Genomic DNA, 19,714 nt, shown 5'->3' with positions numbered 1-19,714 from the left:
ATTTACTCCTCTTCTGCCTGGTGTACAAAGAGTAATCATTCTCCACAAACACTCTGCTTTCTCCTACTTTTAATATTTTGTCCTTCTGCCACAGTTTTGTCAGAATCAACTCCTTCTGCTGGTAGGATTGCATGTTTACTATTAAAGGTCTAGGTTGCTTTCCCATAGCCAGGTGTAGAGCATACAGACGATATGCCCTGTTAGCCAACAACTCATGCTGTGGAATACCAGTCCAGCTTTTTATTTGTGCTTTGATAAAATTAATGCAGTCTGTTCCTTCCAGCTTCTGTGATATAGCTGAAAATCTCAGGTTTTCCCTACATGCTCTATCTTCTAATTCTGTTACTTTTTGAAACATCTCTTCCTGAGCAGTCTCGTATTCAGCCAGCCTTTTCCTCATTTTAACATCTGATTTTTGTAGCTTTATCACCTCATCTGAATATCTGTTTAAAGCTTTTTCCATTTTTTCCAGACTTTTGTTGATTGTGTTGATATACTCCATCAGTGTTTTGTTTATTTTAAACAGGTCTGTGTGCAGTTGCTTTGTATCTTCCTGTAAGTTACTGGAAGTCATATCTGGAGGTTGCATTGCTTTTTGCTGAATAGCTGCAGAGCTTTCCCCAGTCAGTGTTTCTTCTTCACATTTTGTAGTTGATTTTCTTCCAGGTGCTCTGTATTTCTTTTCTCCTGGCATCCATTCAGTATACGTACTAGCCAGTTACTGAAATGTACCCATAAACACAAATGTCTACTGGCCTTCTCTGTTGCTTTTCTGTTTCTTACTGGAAGTCAAGTTGTTGCTCAATGTGCAGCCATCTTGGAATTTTCCCATTATTGTATTTTTTATTCCCTTCTATCACTGTTGGAGCAGCTCTTGCAATTAGTACTCTTCTTTTCCTTTGCCCCAAGTATTCCACTGAATAAAGATTCAGAAAACCTTTAAAAAATTGACTTATTCCGTTCTTTCCAAGTGTGTCTCCTGAAGCATAGTTGTTTGCACACTATATTTTTAATATAGTTCAGTATTCTTTCTTTTTTATATTTATCTGTGAGACTATTGACATTTAAAGACATTATACAAAGTGCCATATTCTTGAAAAATTATTATTCCCACCTTTTATGTATAACAACTTTTTGTTGAATGCCTAGTTCTAGCTTTTGTGTTACATGCATATACTGTTTGGCAGGTTAATCTTTTATAAAGTTGTTTCTTGTTATCTCCATGTGAATCTGTCACATCTTACAAAATTGTTTGCTTTGTTGAAAGCCATCAAACATAAATACACTCCAATACCCCCTAAAACCTGTTAACTTAATAATAATTCACAAAGCTATGTACATCTTCAAATATTGAAGTTTTACCCGCCTAATAGGAATAAATGTTTCAAACTGACAGCCACAAACACACATACTTGAGATAACTAAAAGAAAGGTTATTCATGCTAAGACACATGGTACAGCCCTTGTTTCTGGCATTGTCTTATCTTTATAACACTCTCAGATGGAAAAAGACCTGAATGCTCTCAGAAATAATGTTCTCCGAGCCATTTCTATTTATCAGAGTGTCTGCTAGAGACATTAAAACGATACAAAAAACTGCCAAGCATATCATTGTTTACTAGAAAAAAGCCTTATATTCTTTTTCGTTTACTTGCTTTCTCTCAGAACTTGCCACTAGACCAAGCTAATAGCCTTAACCCACTCATTCCCCTATGCAAGAATAAGAAAAATCACAGTGAAGTTTCTTTTGTCATGCTCTCTTAACTAGATTTTTCTTTTTTTTTTTTTTTACATTGAAGTGTCTACATTTCTTAAAACTGAACAAAGGAGGAAGAGAGAAAGGAGAAAGAAAAAAAAACGAGAAGATATTTACATTGGTATACCTATTATGGTTAAAAACAACTAAGAAAACTTTATTTTATAGCATGCAAAGAGAATCATGCATCATTAAAATAGTACTATTAAGAAAAAAAAAATTGTTTTACTTAGTTAATTTTTTTCTCCTCTTTTCCGAAAATTAATGACATGAAGTAGGGCGGCTCCCCTACAGAAGACCGACAGCTCACAACACCGACACCCACATCGCCGACACATGAAATGACAACAACAGCGCTACTGCAGAAAAAAGGAAAATAACATTTCCTTTTTTCTGCTGTGGGGGGGCTCTGCCCCCACACACCCCGTAACTTTAATATACCAACTCCAAGATCGCACTACAGTGCAGGAATGGAAATATTTCCATTCCGCACTACGGAGACTTACCGTTTCCATATTGTCGGTATTTCTTGTGTCGGGCTTTTGGTGTCGGTGACGTGGATGTCAGTGTTGTGAGCTGTCGGTCTTCTGTAGGGGACACAGTAGGGCATATGCTTTAGATTCCCCTACAAGTTTAACAAAGTCCAAGAGAAGTCCAATATTTCCAGATTTTCTTGTTCTCTCCTGTTTCACATAAATAGTTACATAAATAAGTATTGCTTTGTAATCCCACATTTGTCAGTTTCCAAGCTACTGTTTTTATTCTCCAAACATTAATGAAATGAAATACAGCATATGCTTTGGAGTCCCCTACAGGTTTAACAGAGTCCAGGAAATTCCAATATTTCCAGATTCTCTTGTTCTATTCCTGTCCATGTTCATCTCCCAAATCCCATCTCTGCTTCATTTCCAACATACTCTTGAGTCTTATAGTTGACTCTTGTGTTTTCTTCCTTCTCTCAAGCATTTTTCTTTGAAACATTGGAAATGTGTCACTTGCATAGTCTCTCTGTGCTCATTATTATCAGAAGAACAAAAAGCAGAATTTCTGTTTCACAGCTCACATTTTATCAGACAAACTTTTGCATTTCTTCCTTGGCATGTACTTCATCAAAAAAATTTTTTGTCCCTCCTGGGAAAATATTTTGAAGACAGCTCGGTACAGCAGTTTGAATCTCAAGCTTGCTTCTTGACATTCCCTGAATAATGGAACAAATTTACTCCTCTTCTGCCTGTTATCCAATGAGTAATCATTGTCTGCAAACACTATGCTGTCTCCTCCGTTTAGTAGTTTTGTCCTTCTGCCACAGTTTTGTCAGAATCAACTCTTTCTGCTGGTAAGATTGCATCTTTACTATTAAAGGTCCTGGATGTGTTCTCATAGAAATGTTTGGAACATACACACAATGTGCCCTTTCAGTTAATAATTCCTGTTGTGGAGTACCACTTCAGTTGCTTATTTGTGCTTTCATAAAATGAATACAGTCTGTTCCTTCCAGCTTATCTGGTACAACAAAAAATCTCAGGTTTTCCCTACATGCTCTGCTTTCTAATTGTATTATTTTTTGAAGCATTTCTTCTTGTGCAGTCTCATATTCAGCCATTCTTTTCTTCATTTGACCTCAGAGTATTGCAGTTGTATCACCTTGCCTGAATGTCTGTTTAAATCTTCTTCCCTTTTTCCAGCCCTTTATTGTTTGAGTTGATATACTCAATCAGTGTTTTTTTAGTCAGGTCTGTGTGCAGTTGCCTTATACGTTCCCCTAGATTAGTGGAAGTCGTGTCTGGAGCTTGCACTGCTTTTTGCTGAACAGCTGCAACACTTTTTCCAGTCAATTTTTTCATTTTCCTTCAGGTCCCCTGTATTTCTTTATTCCTGGTATCCAGGCAGTGCACTTACTAGCCTGACCTAGAATCAAGCTGCTACTCAATGTGCAGCCATCTTCGCCTTTTCTGTTCTTTGGACAGGAATTTTCTTGTATGCTTTCACACCTTTTTCATTGATAGCCAGGGTACTTCTGAAGATTCATAAGGAATGCTTCAAGATCATTTAGCTGACTCCCTGAGGATTCATAAGGAATGCTTCAAGATCATTTAGCTCACTCCTTTCTGGCCCAGGCAATAGTGGTTTTCCCTGCTTTTAAAAATGGCCAGGGGCAATTACCACAAGCTTCGTCACAGACTGGCTCTACTCACACAAGATCAGGGATGATTGATACACCCTGCCCCCCAGTCAGCTTCAGTTCACTTCCTGGGTGATAGGGTCTTAATTCCCTTTAGGCTCCTGTTTACTTAAAACATGTAGCAGGTAGTAATGGAGGCAGAAAAGCCGGCTACTAGGAAATTATATATATTAGGAAATAGAAAATTGTTTTCTAGTCATTGCTAACAACATAAATAGCACCCATTCAGGGCTTGATGTTCTGTGGTTTTATAATGTTTTATGAGTTAATGTTCTGTGACCTTTCTTAATCCTCTACCAAGTTTAATTTCTCATCTGTTTCAGCAGGTCTGCACATAAATCATCCTATTTCAATGCATTTTCATGTTAAAAATATTTTTGAAAGGGGTTTTGCACAATATGCCTCCTAGAAAGCTGGTGGCCACTCGTTGGATCTTAATTTTGTGTTGGAGAAACTAATACTTGGTGTGTGTGAACCAGCTAACATGGCTGACTTGAGATTCTTAACATGAAAAACAGTTTTGCTCTGACCTCTGCAAGGAAGGTATCTGAGGTGCAAGCTGTTATGGTGAGTCAACCCTATTTCATTTTCCACAGGGACAGTGTTTCTTTGCGAACTAATCCTTCTATTATGCTTAAAATGATATCCAAGTGTACTTTAAGCTGAATTATCCATCTCCCTGCTTTCTTACGTGAACCTAAAAATGACAGGAAATGGATTCCATACCTTTTATATCCACAGACAACTCAGGTACTATCTAGACAGAACTAAATCTTTCAGATCTTCAGATCAATTGTTCACTTCTTCTGAAGGAGTCATTGTATAAGGCTATTAACTTTTGTTTTACTCACCACAACAAAAATATTCTTGGCAGAGTCAAGGCCCACTCTACCAGGGCCTTGGCTTCATCTTTGGCTTTTTGGAAAGGGTTGGATTCTACAAGTGTTCCAAAAGCAGTAATTTGGTCTTCTGTGCATACCTTAGCAAAGCAATATAAGCTATGATTTCTTCTCCATGTCTGTATCGGGCTTTGCTAGGACCATTCTACAGGATTTCCTTCTACCTCCCAAAAATTTGTAAACTATGGTAATATGCCTGTATACCTTAGGCTACTGCAGCAGTGATCAATATGTAGAACATAATACAGTTGTGCAAGTTAACTTGCCATAGCAGCAGATATTTGAATGATCACTGCTGCTGTAGCCACTCCCTGCCTCTCATCTGCTTGTTTCTAGGTGTGTTGTTATTGTGAGGTTGTGTACTTTCATTTTTTGTTGTTCCTAGCATTGTCTTTTCAGGGATTAGCCTCCCTAAGCTCAAGCTAATGGTTTGGACATGAAGAAGGTGCCATGAAGCTTTGGAATGTGGCCGGGTGTTATATTATTGCAGGATATAACCAGTATTGCTTTTATGGAAGCAGTGATCATTTGAAAAGGTGCTGATAAGTTAAGTTTACTTATACAGTTATGCTTTCTCTTACTTGGCAAAGTGGAACTTTTGCTTTCTGTATAACATCACTTGGGCTAAGATATATTTTCTTGAAGGTTGAGGTCTGTACAGAACCGCCCTGTCTCTTTGGGGAAGACCTTTGCTTTTCTACTGTCAAGTTACGTCTGATTCTTTCTGTTATGATCAGTGATGGTAAAGACAGTTACCTATGTATTTTGAGGTGTCATTCATCTGAAACTTTTCATCAGACCTCCAATTTCATCATATTTTGAAAAGAATAAAGTAACTCAACATGTTGCCAGGTGGGAAAAGGTTGTAATGGTCACAGGTTGAATCAGCAGAAGGCAAATTAAGTAACAAGCCTTTTACATTTGTTTTGTAACTGGTTTTGCATTTTGTTAATTAATTTTCATTTTGGAGTATTCAATATTTCTCCCTTTGAGCTGCTTGCCTCTTAATAAGATATTCTTGTTTTGAAAAGTGGTTAATCTGTTAGAGTCTGGTCATTTTTCCCAAGAATATTCAGTTGGTGAGACTCTAGATTAATTTTTATGGATGTATTATCTTTTCCATTGCTAAAAGTGAGCAGGAAAGACCCTTTCTGATCTTTCAAGCAATTCTTTTAAACCAGCGAAAGAACTGGATGCTTGCTTTAAGGGTCTATGTTAAATCATCGAATGTGTAAAAAAGTGAATGATGATTTATCGAACCCATGTAAGCGAAAGCGTACAATCTGGAACGCTTAGAACAGTGATTTTTTTTCCAAGGGAAAAAAATCACTGTTCCACAAAAAAAAAAAAAAAAAAAAAAAAATTGTAAAACATTACACCCCCCCTACTTAAATATACCAACTCCGAGATTGCACTACAATCACAAAAACGGCAAAGTATCGTAAACGGCCAAGCGATTTCTTTCCCAGGGAAAGAATTCTCTTGTATGCTATTTCGTTATTTTGCCTTTTCGCGCTTTCAAGTTCGATTAAGACACATTTGAAAGTATGCGTCTTTGATCATTTAATTGGAACCCTTGCTTTAAGGATGTCTCCATTTAGGATACCTTTGCTTCTGATACTTGTTGCAAGATGTATATATTCAGGTGTTATACCTTGTTTGCCACTTACTGGTCCTGAACTGGTCTTGGCAGGTTTGTATTGCAAAGCCATCGTGGTATTAGTTTAGCTGATCATCTAGTGAGGCATAATCTGACAAGCCTGTTTAATCTGTGAATGACAATGTTTTATAATTTACCCTTAGTATTTTGCTATGTCAGAATTAGTTATGATATTGTAGATCTTAAGGGGACAAAGCTTTCTGCATGGGAGGTATGGAGGCTTTTGCACCTTGTATTAGACACTTGTTGATTTGGGCCCATTCTGTTTAGTAGGCTTAGAAGAGCACTGGCCACTATAAAATGCTTATAAAATGAGTGGTTAAGCATACCAGAACTGAAGTGCTTACTTGCATGAAAGTCCTCATTTCATAAACACCTTTCTTGTTGGCAGTGAATTGTCATTTATTACTTGCTGAGTCTACGTTGAAGGAGATGGGTTGACTACATAGGCTGGATAAGTGCTGTAATTTGATCTTAAATGTATCAGCAAGCAGGCAAAGTTCCACGCTCATTAATCTCTGATTGTTTGCTTAAGTGTGCTATATACTTTTCTTTCAGGATCTTCTAATAAAAATGTAGGACTGCACAACTTCCTGTTAAGACTATTGATGTTGACAACAGTTGCCTTCCGTTGTAAACTGCTGAGATTCTGCCCCTGGTTGAGCATCATCTAGCTACTTGCAGGATGGTCGTTAAATGCCACCTCCTGAACTAGACAGTCTTGAAACATCTTGTGCTGTGTTAGTTAACTATATAATTAGTGTTTTGAGTTATTTATTTATTTTTTACTGTAATGATTACTGATTTTTCATCTGTAGCTTGCTGGATTATGACACAGAGAACCTGAATTCAGATGAAATTTACAGTTCTCTCCGGGGAGTCACAGAAGCCATACAGAATTTCAGTTTTCGCAGCCAAGAAGATTTGAATGAACCAATAAAACGTGAAGGCAAGAAAGACCTTGACACTGTAAGTAGAACTAAAGGTTCAACAGTGCTAATTTTCGTAGGTTATAAAATATGTATACTAAGGGTACTGAAATTCTGGATCCTCTTATTTGAATTTAATGTAATTTGTAGAACATGAATGAAACAAAATATTTAGAAAATGGTCATTCTAATGAGAGAAGACTTTTGACTCTGTATCATAGACAAGGTTTTCTAAATTTCTGTAACATTCTGGTTCCTTTTTCATCAGTGATTTGATAACACTATGTTTATAAGCAAATTGAATGACCTAGGTAGCAGGTTGGTAGCCTAAGTAAATACATGAGTGTTAATACCTTGCAGGGAGTTGAAAATAAAAATGGACTTGGCTAAGATAGTGGGATAAGTAGAAGTGTGTTAACAAGTTCAGTATTGAAAACTGCTGATTAGTGCATGCCATTATCAAAAACGTAAGTGCTGACTGTGCTTTTGTTGGAGGAATGATAAAACATTGATATCACTGCAAGGGTTATAGGAAAAGTTACATAACTTAACATTTAAAGTAAAGCCTGCAGTAAGTTGAAGTTGGGTTATGTTAAACACATTGGGTAAGGCATCATCATTTAAAAAAATTAACTTGCTATATTTTTGTATAAACTGCAACTGTATAAGTGCTTACAGTTCTGGAGGGCATCCTCCCTTTTGAAAGAATAGAGGTAGAAGGAGACATTCAGTGGAGCAGAACTTCATTTTCTGATTATCTACTGAAGAGACCTGAGATAAATACACTGTTACTGAAGGAGTGAAGTATGTATTTGGTGCCAAGATACTGAGTTTCCGCTAGTAACTACAGATTTTACCTCTCAAACCAACTACAGCATGACTCTGCAGTACTTGTTGAAAATTTGTTAGTGCTGCATTATAGATTTTTTCTCCTCAAAAAGAAATGAGTCATTGGTAATCTCCCCTGAACTTAAAGCTTTTCATACGAATTGGGTACCCTGACTTAGCTAAGATCATCATCGAAAGATGGCGACTAGTGTTGCTTACTTTATGTTCTGCGTAAAAACTCTCAGATAAAGCAAAATCTTTTTTTTTTCAAATTTTTATTTAGTCTGTAATTAAGTAAATTAAAACAATCAACAACAAAATTCAATCGCAACCATCTATTTGCAAAAGGATATTGATTAAATTTCTAATATAATATTTTACATCCTTCATATAAATGCTAGCCAAGTTAGAGTTTTCACTGTGTGATTCCTTAAAACTTCTTGTAAAAGAGGATAATGGGATATATGCAAATGACCCCTTAAGGACATCAGTGTTTCAGGTCTTTTTAATTTCTCCAAGTCTTTTGGGTTTCTAATACCATGATGGGAATGGACCCCATTCGTAAGTCAAAGTATGATTAAAGTTCATGAAAGTCAGCCAGTAGTGCTCTTCACAGCACCAGCAATGTGCCCAGTAATGACTCCTTCTGCAGTTCGTATGGGGTTACATGTATTGGTAGCATATCCAAATATGATTGTAAATTCTTTTTTTTATAAGACCCATTGCTCCTACTACTATTGGAACTGTCTGGGTATCTTTCTTCCACATTGCTCTCGTTTCTGCCTGCAGATCCTGATATTTTATGACTTTGTGTCTCTCTGTACGCAAAACACTGTAGTCACTGGGTGTGGCAGTTTCATTGATCAATGCACTTTTGTCTTCTTTTCTTGGACCACTATATCTGGTTTTCTAGCATCTATCTTTTGGACTGTTGGTAATGGGTGAACCCATGTGATATAAACTTCATCATTTTCTATGATGCTTTGTGCCTCATATTTCCAGTGTTTTTCATCCACTTCAATACCATGTTTGCACAATCCCCAGTGCAACAGTCTTGCTGCATTATTATGCCTTTCAGTATACAGTCCTTCTGCCATTAGTATGTCGCAACCAGCAACAAGGTGAGTGACTGTTTTCCTATTCGGTTTTACAAAACCTACATTTGTCTGTTTCTCCCACATGTTCAATGGACTTTGTAAACCAGCGTGTACATAGCCCACTGTCTTGGGCTGCCAATATTAACCTTTCATTTCTTGGTTTGAATTCGCCTCTCTTTAACCATTCCTGCATTTGTTCCTGATCAACATGAGGTTCTTCCAGAAGTTTTCTGTACTTCAGTTATATTTATGTTTTTTCCACATTTCTTGCCTTCTCATCTGGTCCTTCACCTTATATTCTTTCTTTTGTTTTTTGGCATATTCAGTTGCTGCCTGTTTTTTTATCTACTTCTGGTTTGATTTCCATTCCTGCCTGACGTCGATATGCTTCTGCTAAATTAAGCAGAGAAGTCATCTTAGATTTATTCTCCTCATGTTTCAAAACTTTCACTACATTTGGATCTTGTGAGGTCAGCAGATATGTGTGGAGTCCCACTATTGCAAATCTATACATGTAATCAATTTCAAGGAGGCCCATCCCTCCTTCAGAATAGGGAGTATATAATCTTGGTATACACTGATTTTTATAAATTATTTGGTGAGCATGAAACATCCTTCTTGTTTTAATATCTAATCTATACAACACTTTTTGGGGCCAGTCAGTCACTCCAAAACTGTACGTTAGGACAGGAAGAGCAAATTGATTTATAGCTTCAATCTTGTTCCTAAATGTCAATGCTGTTCTCAGGATTAATTTAAATCTTCTAAAGTATTCCTTACTGAGTTTCATTTGCATTTGTTTGTGTTTTATTGCTGATCCTTCATCAATTCCCAAGTATTTATACACTCCCTCTTGCTCAAGTTCTTTTATATCACATTCTTGTCCCAAACTGATGTTTTCCTGGTGCTGCAGTTTTCTTGCTTTAAAGGTTGCTTTTGCACATTTATCAAGACCAAATGACATTCTAATATCATCTTAAAAAGTTTTCACAACCTGCAGCTGTGCTTTCATTTCCTCATCTGATGAGCTATACCGTTTTAAACCATTGACAAAGAGAAGATGAGAAGTCATTAGTCTTTGTTGTTTTCAAGGAGCCAAATTATAGCCGTGGCCTAAGCTGTTAAGTAAACAGCTTAATGGATTAATGGCAAGGCAGAATAGCAATGGTGACACCCTGGAATTATACCCCTTTGAATTTTTATCCCTGGGATAATAATCTGTCCCTTATCATTGCTTAATTGCAAAGTGGTCTGCCATTGTTTCATGGTTACTGCAATGTAGTCAATCAGTGTAGGGTGTATACATTTTTAAGCACTCTTTTAGCCATGAATGTGGGATACTATCAAATGCTTTTTTGTAGTCAGTCTATGCTGTACTTCGATTCTTCCCCTATTTACAGTTCTCTACTATAACTATATTTAACAACAAATGATCCTTTGTTCCATATGACTTTCTTTTACTGCCCTTGTTCTGCTGCCATAATTGATTTTTCTTTTAAATGACTATAAACTGTCAGCGTCAATTCCCATGTATAGTTTATACGCTGTTGGAAGGCAAGTTATTGGCCTATAATTTTTAGGGTAGCTTGCAGGTTCACTCTTAAATAAGAGCATTGTTTTGCCTGTTGTTAGCCAGTGTGGTGTCTCTTCAGGGTGCGCGTATAAATAGTTCTTACTCATGGCTAAATCCTCATGCAAAGATGTTAATACACCAAATGTTAGCTACTGCATCTGGGCCTGGGGTTTTCCAGTTAGAGGCTTTTCTTAACGTTGTTTCAGTCTTTCTGGCTGTTACTTCATCCCATTTCATATACTGTACCTTTAAACTTCTTCTTTCTTTTACTTCTTTTATCCATTTAGCATCTTTATGTTCCACAGGATCTTCATAAATACTTCTCCAAAATGTATCTGCTTCCTCTTTTTTTGGCGATCTTTCGATTTCTTTTACCTTATTTCCCAATTCTCTGTAAAACTTTTTTGGGTCATCAATAAGTTGCTTATTTTGTACTTTCCCTTATATTTAGCTGTGTATCGTCTAAGTTTTTCCACCTGTGCTGAAATGTTTAGTTTTAGTTTAGTTCTTGGTCTGTTCTAATACCGTGCATTGCTTTAATCACATCTATCTTTCTTAGTATTTTTGTTGATCTATTCCCTCTTCTATAATCTTCTAAAAGTGACACTTCTTGTCTTGTTTTATAGTTTTCTCTGTTCAATACTTCCATGATGGCATTCGATTTCTCCCTTTCCTTTGCCTCACTACCCTGTGATCTTGTGGTAGAACTTTTATCAGTTATTAACTTAGCAGCACATTAGCATATCCTGTTTACTTCTGTTATATCACATGGATCTCTATGGACAGTCCTAATTACTGCATTCATTTGTTTTATCAAACTTCTAATTTTTTGAGTTTTATTGACTGTCTGCAGTCTATTTCTCTCATTGATCTTAATATATCTGTCCATGACCATTAAATCAAGCAACTCTTGTCTTAGCTCATTTTCTTCCAAACTGAGGGCACATCCCTTATTTTCCGGTTCCTGAGGGCATTCTATAGAAAGTTCTATAGCATCTTCCTGTGGCACATTCTCTTCAATTCATCTTGTGTCATCTGTTGCTCTGTCATATGGGAACTCACTGGCCTGTCACTCCTCAACATTGACTGCGTCAGAGTTTCCACAGTTTCCTGTTCCTTTCCTTGCTGTCTAGCTTCAAATGAATGTTTATACCGGTTTCCTGTGGAAGCCTCTAAAACATCTTGATATGACACCTGACCAATTGCTTCCTGTTCCACTGGTTTCCCCTTAATTTGGATACCCATTGCTATATCCTGTTGTGGTGCTTTCTGCATTCCATTTTCTACACTGAATCCTACACTTTGCAGCCGCTGCATAACATCAGTTTCTTTCTTTTTTACTTCTATATTACTAATCTCTTTTTCTACTTTTCTTCTTAGTCTTCTTATTTTTTGTATTGTAAAGTTTCCCATATCCAGATTCCTTTGCCTGTATTTCTCTTCAAATATCTTTGGTGCTGTTTTTTTTGTATTGGTTAGTTTTGCTTTCTCCTTTGCATAAATATTAAACCATATTAAATGTCTTTTTCTTTCCCATGTCCATATTTCTTCTTCACATGTCTCCTGATCTTCTTGCTTTTCCTTATTCTGGGGACTCACTCCATCATTCTGTGATGTAGTCTGTATTAGACCTTCTGTATTAAATCCTTCACTTCGCAGGCACTCCATAACTTCAACTTCTATTTCTTTAACTTCTGCTTTACTAATCTTCTTTTCCACATTACATCTTTGTGATCTAATTTTTTTTTTTATTGTGAAATTTTCCATATATGGATGCTTTTGCATGTATTTCTCTTCAAATATCTTTGAGGCTGCCTTCTCTATATTAGTTAATTTGGCTTTCTCCTTTGCATAAATATTGCACCATATCCAATCATTCTATCTTTCTCATGTCCATATTTATTTTTTATAGTTTTCAAATATCTCTAGGTTTTGTTGTTTATATTTTTGCACTTCCTCAGATGCTTCTTTTTCCAAACAGATCAAATTTCTTAATCTATATACTGTTTTTCAAAAATCTGTTGTATTCTTCTTCTTTTGGCTGCTCCCATTAGGGGTCACCACAGCGGATCATCTGTTTCCATTTCTTCCTGTCCTCTGCATCTTGCTCTGTCACACCATCCACCTGCATGTCTTCTTTCACCACATCCATAAACCTTATCTTAGGCCTTCCTCTTTTCCTGTTACTTGGCAGCTTCATCCTTAGCATCTTTTTCCCAATATACTCTGCATCCCTCTTAAGCACACATCGAAACCAAAGTAATCTTGCCTCTCTTGCTTTGTCTCCAAACCTTCCAACCTGGGCTGACCCTCTAATATACTTATTCCTAATCCTGTCCACCCTCGTCACACCCAGTGCAAATCTTAACATCTTTAACTCTGCCACATCTAGCTGTGACTCCTGCCTTTTTGTCAGTGCCACTGTCTCCAACCCATATAACATAGCTGGTCTCACTACCCTCTTGTAAACCTTCCCTTTCACTCTTACTGGTACTCGTCTGTCACAAATCACTCCCTCACTCCACCCTGCCTGTACTCTCTTCTTCACCTCTCTTCCACATTCACCATTATTCTGAACTGTTGATCCCAAGTATTTAAACTCATCCACCTTCACTCCCTGCATCCTCACCATTCCTCTATCCTCCCTCTCATTCACACACATATATTCTGTCTTAGTCCTGCTGACCTTCATTCCTCTTCTCTCTAGAGCATATCTCCACCTCTCCAGGGTCTCCTCCACCTGTCCCCTACTCTCACTACAGATCACAGTGTCATCTGCAAACATCATAGTCCACGGGGACTCCTGTCTGATCTTGTCTGTCAACCTGTCCATCACCATTGCAAATAAGAAAGGGCTGAGAGCTGATCCTTGATGTAATCCCACCTCCACTTTAAACGCATCAGTCACTCCCACCACAGACCTCACTGTTGTATTAATGAACGCAAATTTTTATTTGAAGCTTCTGACAGTTTTTCTTGTGGAAGTATTTTTCTTTCTTCTAATTTCTCTCTTAATCATTTTGTATATCTTGTGTCTGGAAATTCTGGGCTTTTTACATAATAGTAACAATACATAATTTCTTTCTTATCCTCAATATTCCACTCTGTCATCATTATGGCTCTCCTTTGGCCAATCAATTTTTGTGATTTTTGTGGACTGCTACTTCCTTCTACAACGTGGGGGGGGCATCTTCCCCTGGGCCTTGCCCTGGCCCCGGCCCCATTGTAGGAATGTTTCCATATTTTGAGGATTCTACACTGTCATTTTTTCCAGTCCTGGCACCAAGTGTGCCTACCAGGATTGGGCACTTTTTTTTTATCCTGGGACTTGTGCACCCAGCTATCCTTTTTTGTTTTTGACTTACTTCTTTCCATTTCAGCTATATCCTGGGACTTGTGCACCCAGCTATCCTTTTTTGTTTTTGACTTACTTCTTTCCATTTCAGCTATGTGGCAGTTCTGATTGCCCATGACTTTTTTCTTAAGTCTGTTAATGGATAAATTCAAGCCAGTAAAGCCAAACTCCACTAGCTGTAGACATGCATGTTTCAGTCTACTTTTGAGTTCATCAGCACAGCATAAGTGGACTGTTTGTCTAACCTTTAGAAACACAAGGTTGTGGTACCCAGCTGATGTCCATAACCATGAAGGTGTCTGCAAAATATCCCATCTAACAAGTAAATAAAAGAGTAAGCAGGACACATAGCCAAACCACTTAGTCCCGAAGGGGTCATTTGCATATATCCCATTATCCTCTTTTACAAGAGGTTTTATGGAATCACACAATGAAAACTCTAGCTTGGCTAGGATTTTCTTGTAATTTTTTATCCTTCATATAAATGTATTAAAATTCGATTGGGTAGGAGCCCATTTTCAGGGGAGGCCCAGGTAGAAAAGCTTCAAATATTAAAAAGCATTTTAAGAACAATTTTATAATCTTTAAAAAAATAAATAAATAATACAAAAAAACAGCAGTTTAAATAATTAGAGGGCTATTTAAAGGGGTATATTTAGGCTGAGGCATAGGTGGTCAAGCATATGCATGCTGGCTGTGTCTGCTAGAAACATAAATGCATAATCAGGGGTAAATTTTTGATTCCCCATGCACTGGTCCAAGTTCCATTTGAATTGTGTCAGGGAAGCCTGTCCCTCCAACGTGTTCTGTTTATGTTGCAGATGATGTTTAAGTTCTTAGATCAGGTAATTCTGGTGTTATTTGTTTTGCAGATGTGTAACAGGTCCATTATAGTCGGCTCAGTGTATTCTTTGTAGTCTAGATATAGATCAGCTGGCAGTCTGTAGGAGACAGATAGGTGGACCATGTAGGGCATGTTGTTTTATGCCCTGCATTCTTTTTGAGAATAACCTTTGTGAAAGCAGCAGCTGTTGCATACCCACATCTGGTCACGTATATACCAAAGGGGACATTTTACTTAATGATTGGTCTGACGAGAGCTGAGTACAGCAGAACAGTGACATCCTTGGACCTAGATGCCGTGTCCTTGCTTATATGTTGAGCAGCATAGAATGATTTCCTAACTACCGTAGATGCATGATGGTCAAAGGCCAGGTTACTGTGTACATGCGTTCCCAAATTCTTGACCATTGGGTCTACTGTTAGGTGTGAATTATCGGTGTGGTAGTGTGCAGGGGCAGCTGTCTTCCCAAAAGATGCCATTATGCATTTCTTGGCATTGGGTTTTAGACCATAACTCTGGCACTAGTTATTGGTCTGTGTAAGGGCTTTTTAAAGTTTCTTGTGCCTTTAGGGAGTTCTGTGCCTATTTTACAATTGTCTGCACACTTGGTCAGCTAGAGGCCCTTGATATTGACCTTGACTTCAGTGAAGTAGATGTCAAAAAGGAGTAGCCACAGCACTGAGCCTTAAGGAACTCCACTAGTGACTGGTCTCTTTCTGGAGGTAGACTCCCCTATCCGAACTAATTGGGTTTGGTCTGTGATCCAGTGGGCTATCCAGTGGATGAAGTAGAGGTTTATACAAAATTTTGCAAGTTTGTCTAAATTGCCTGAATGGGTTATTGTGTCAAATGGTTTAGCCAGGTCAGGGTAGGCATTATGCACCATTTTGCTCCCATCCATTGCTTTAATGACCTTCCTGAAGTTGTCCACCAGGTTGTGTAGGCATGACCTGCCCTTGATAAGACCAAACTGGGTTGGGTCAAGGGTCTGAAGGTTTCCTGTATCATTGCTTATCATTTCCATTATGATTTTTAGCATGACTTTGCATATAAGACTAGTCAGGCTTTTGTGATCCTGTAGATGTCCCACCCTTGTGCAGAGGTATGGCAGTCCGAGAGACTGAGGGGGATTTCACAGATTTTAGTGAGGGAGGAGATTCTTACTACACTTATTGAATGTTGACAAGGGTCCAACCCTTTCAGGGTTTTTCTGCAGACATCTCACAGAAAAAGTAACAGAAAACCAAGCATATTTGCCCTGCAGTTAAGGATCCCCAATGAGAACGGCAGGATTTTACTCAGCGGTTGTTTAGCACATGAATGGTTTTAAAGCCTCCTCAGCGGATTTCTTTGCCTTCTCCTCCCTGGTCTTCCACTCGTGTTAAATGGCCTAGGGAGCAGGATTCCTCTTATGCGGCTCAGAATTTGGAGGAAGAGTTGGTAGCCTACTCTTCCAGATCCCTTCTCCTAACACTAATGTTCAGAGGAAGAGGATTCTGTTAGTGCAGATTTCCCTTTAGAGGAACTCTCCTTTGGGGACAGTATTTCCCATATGATGGAATTCCTTAAGTGGTATTGTTCTTATGTTTCTGATATCCAGAAGAGGTATTATGGGCACCTCCAGATGGAGTTTCCCAAGCCTTCTGGCATTTCTCCAGTTCTGGCTGCCCTCCTGGATACCTTTTCAGCAGCTTCTTTTGCCCTTGATTCTCTGTCCCCAGCCAGCTCCCAAGAAACCTGTCAGATTTCAGAAGTTGCCTGATTGTAAATTTTTAAGTACCCTTCTGCTGACCTTTCTGTGGTGTCTGTTTCTTCTGACAAACCTTCCAGGCTCTTGCCTTCTACCAAGCTGCTTCTTTAGATAAGGATAATGGAGCCAGGGATAGGCTGGTCAAGAAGGTTTATACTGCTGTTACCCTGTACTGTAGGGCTATTAACTACCAGATTCATATGACCCAGGTAGGTTTTAGCCTTCCTTCCTCAAGTTTCTCAGATTATTTCTGATCTTCCTGATTCTGAGGGAAGGCTACAGCCCTTTTCTTGTTGGGTTTTACCTCTCAAGTTCCCCACCACTCTATTAAATGTACGTATGATGCAGCTGATGCTTCTTCCAGGGCTACTACGTTTGGTTCTGTTATGAGGGGCTCCATGCTGGGAAGGCATATTCTTCAGTTAAAGCTCACCTGTCAGCAGTTTCTGCTTGTCTACTCTTAGCTCCTCCTCTGGCCTCTAGATTTGAGGTCAAGCAGTAAAGGCATCCTTCATATCAGCCCTCCCAAGAAGCCAGTTCTGCCTTCCTGGGATCTCAGTTTTGTTCTTGAAAAACTGACTCCAGCTCCTTTTGAGCCTGCTGCTTCAGCTTCTTTACAACATTGTACTTGGAAGGCTGTTCTTCTTTTAGCCCTCACATCAGCTAAGAGAGGGTCTAAGCTTCAGGCTGTCATGGCTGTTCCTCCTTTTTTTAGTTTTTCTTATTATTAATCCTTCTTTTATGTCCAAGGTAGTCAATGAATTGTCTCTTAATCAATCTATTCATTTGCCTTCCTTTTTTCCTTCTCCACAGTCTGCCAGTGAGAAGGTTATTCACACCCTGAATTTGCATTGATAGCTCAGATATTATTTAGCTAAAAATTAAAGTTATTCGCAAATCTGAGCAACTTTTTTGTTTCTTTTCATCCGAGGTCTTTGGGTTTAGCTGTTTCTAAACAGACCATCCCTTCTTGAATTTCTAAAGCCATTTCTTTTTTTTATTTCTTTCATGGCAGATGTCTTTCCAGTTCAGTAAAGGGCTCACTGTACTAGAGCTACTGCTGCTTCTTGTGTTTTTTTCAAGGGGCTGGATACCATTTCCATCCTTGAGCCTCCTACTTGGTCTTCTCTCCATACCTTCACTAAGCATTATAAGTTGAATGTTATTTTCAGGGATAGAGCTGGCTTTGCCAGGGTTATCCTTTATGAGTTTCTTGAGGGTTCTTCAGTGCCCTCCTCCTCTCAGGTTTCCTCTTGAGCTGCTGTACTCTTCCTTACATTAGAATACTGCAACAGTGATATGGAAGAACTTAGTACATCTGTGTAAAATCTTACCATAACAGTAAATGTTCTTCTCTTTTCTGTTGCAGTATCCACTCCTTCACTCCTGCCCCCTCTGCTCTAGCCTGTTCTCCTTGCCCTCTTGGCCGAAGGGTTCATCTTTCTCTCTCTCTCTTGTCTCCTTCTGGATGCCCATGTTCCTCCTGTTCCCTAGAGGTGTTCTGTTCCTTATGGGGCTTTTCAGTTCTGAAGTGAGTGCATCTGTACGTGAGCTTTATGCCCTTTAGCCCTGCGCAGGGAGAATACTTGTGACGTACAGTGCATGTAGATACTAAAGGTTTTGGTATCCTGGCAGGTAGTTGGGCTATCCTTGGGAGGATATCCCTTACATTAAGAATGCTGCAACAGTGAAGAGAAGGATATGTACTTTTATGGTAAGATTTTACATAACTGTACTCTCTCATTGTTTTTTTTGGGGGGGGGGTGTATGACATTTTGCCAGGGTGTCACTTAATAGTAGGAAAGGAAAAGTTCCAGGGTTAGTTGGGATCTGTGGTTTTATTTTATTTTAAAGGAGGCAGCTTTGTGGTCCAATCTGACCAATGAGGACATTACACTAGTGGGGAGTGCAACACTCTCCCATGTTTGTGAGGACCAGGTCAAGGATGCTAGTGCCTCTAATGGGCATATGAACTAGCAGATCCAGGATGTTTTATTTTTACAAAGTCCAGGATTATCTGGACCTGCGCATTTGGAACTGTGTATGACTCAGTTTGTTTGGGGTTCTGTACATTTCCCAGCAGTTAAATAAGTTATTGTATACCCCTCTCCCAAGTTTTTTTTTTTTTTGTGTTGTCATGTTGTCAACACTGAGCTTCCTAATAAGCAAAAGGCCTCATATATTCATATATAAAGCAAACCCCTTCTTACAAGGAACTCTGAAATCCTTCTTACAGATACAGTGGAGGTTAAAAAATAGTTGCCTTAGTCAGAAACTGTAGGGGAACTGATTCTGTGGATTCGGTGGGAGATTTGGTCCATCTTTCCAAAACAAATTTTATATGTACTGTGGTTTGAAGTTAAAGCGGGGAATTCAGGCTTAGGTAGTTTGCCAGAACTAGATGCTAGTTCAGATATCATAAGACATGTGCATCATACTTGTTACTTGCTGAAGTGCTAACATCAGAACAGAAAATTTATTGAAGAGGAATATTAATGTTTTGGACTTTATTGGTTACTACAGTGATTATCCCCACGTCTCTACTTTAAAATAATAATCTCTTGCTGTTTGAAAAAAAAATTATTTTAAATAAGATCTTTCCTTCAAATAGCTGCTCCCCTCCCACTTTCTGATGCTGTTTAGAGTCATGCTACCATGAATAGGGGGTCACCACTTTCAGGCACATTGGACTGTTTTGTATTTAAGCAAATTACATGTTGTAGGGCACTATCATAAACATTGAAATTGCATCTTAGCTAAGTTATACACAGTTAAATTAATAGTGCTTTGGAGTTTTATGATAGAAACATGAAGTGCACTTTTCTCTGCTTTTCACTATGT

General features: G+C 38.4%; 1 protein-coding gene across 1 annotated transcript in view; it reads left to right on the top strand.

Moving 5' to 3' along the window:
* The window catches only part of CLASP1 (cytoplasmic linker associated protein 1), a 4,127,769-nt gene that overhangs the window by 3,679,215 nt on the left and 428,840 nt on the right, over window positions 1–19,714 (top strand). The window contains exon 35 of the mRNA XM_044073692.1: window positions 7,316–7,466. Within this exon, the coding sequence (XP_043929627.1) occupies window positions 7,316–7,466 (151 nt within the window). The remainder of the gene's footprint in view (window positions 1–7,315; window positions 7,467–19,714) is intronic.

Source organism: Protopterus annectens, chromosome 6.part0 (assembly GCF_019279795.1).
Source record: "Protopterus annectens isolate FY-2018-M chromosome 6.part0, PAN1.0, whole genome shotgun sequence".
In the NCBI taxonomy this organism is placed as follows: Eukaryota; Metazoa; Chordata; order Ceratodontiformes; family Protopteridae; genus Protopterus; species Protopterus annectens.
This window is presented reverse-complemented; position numbering and strand designations above follow the sequence as displayed.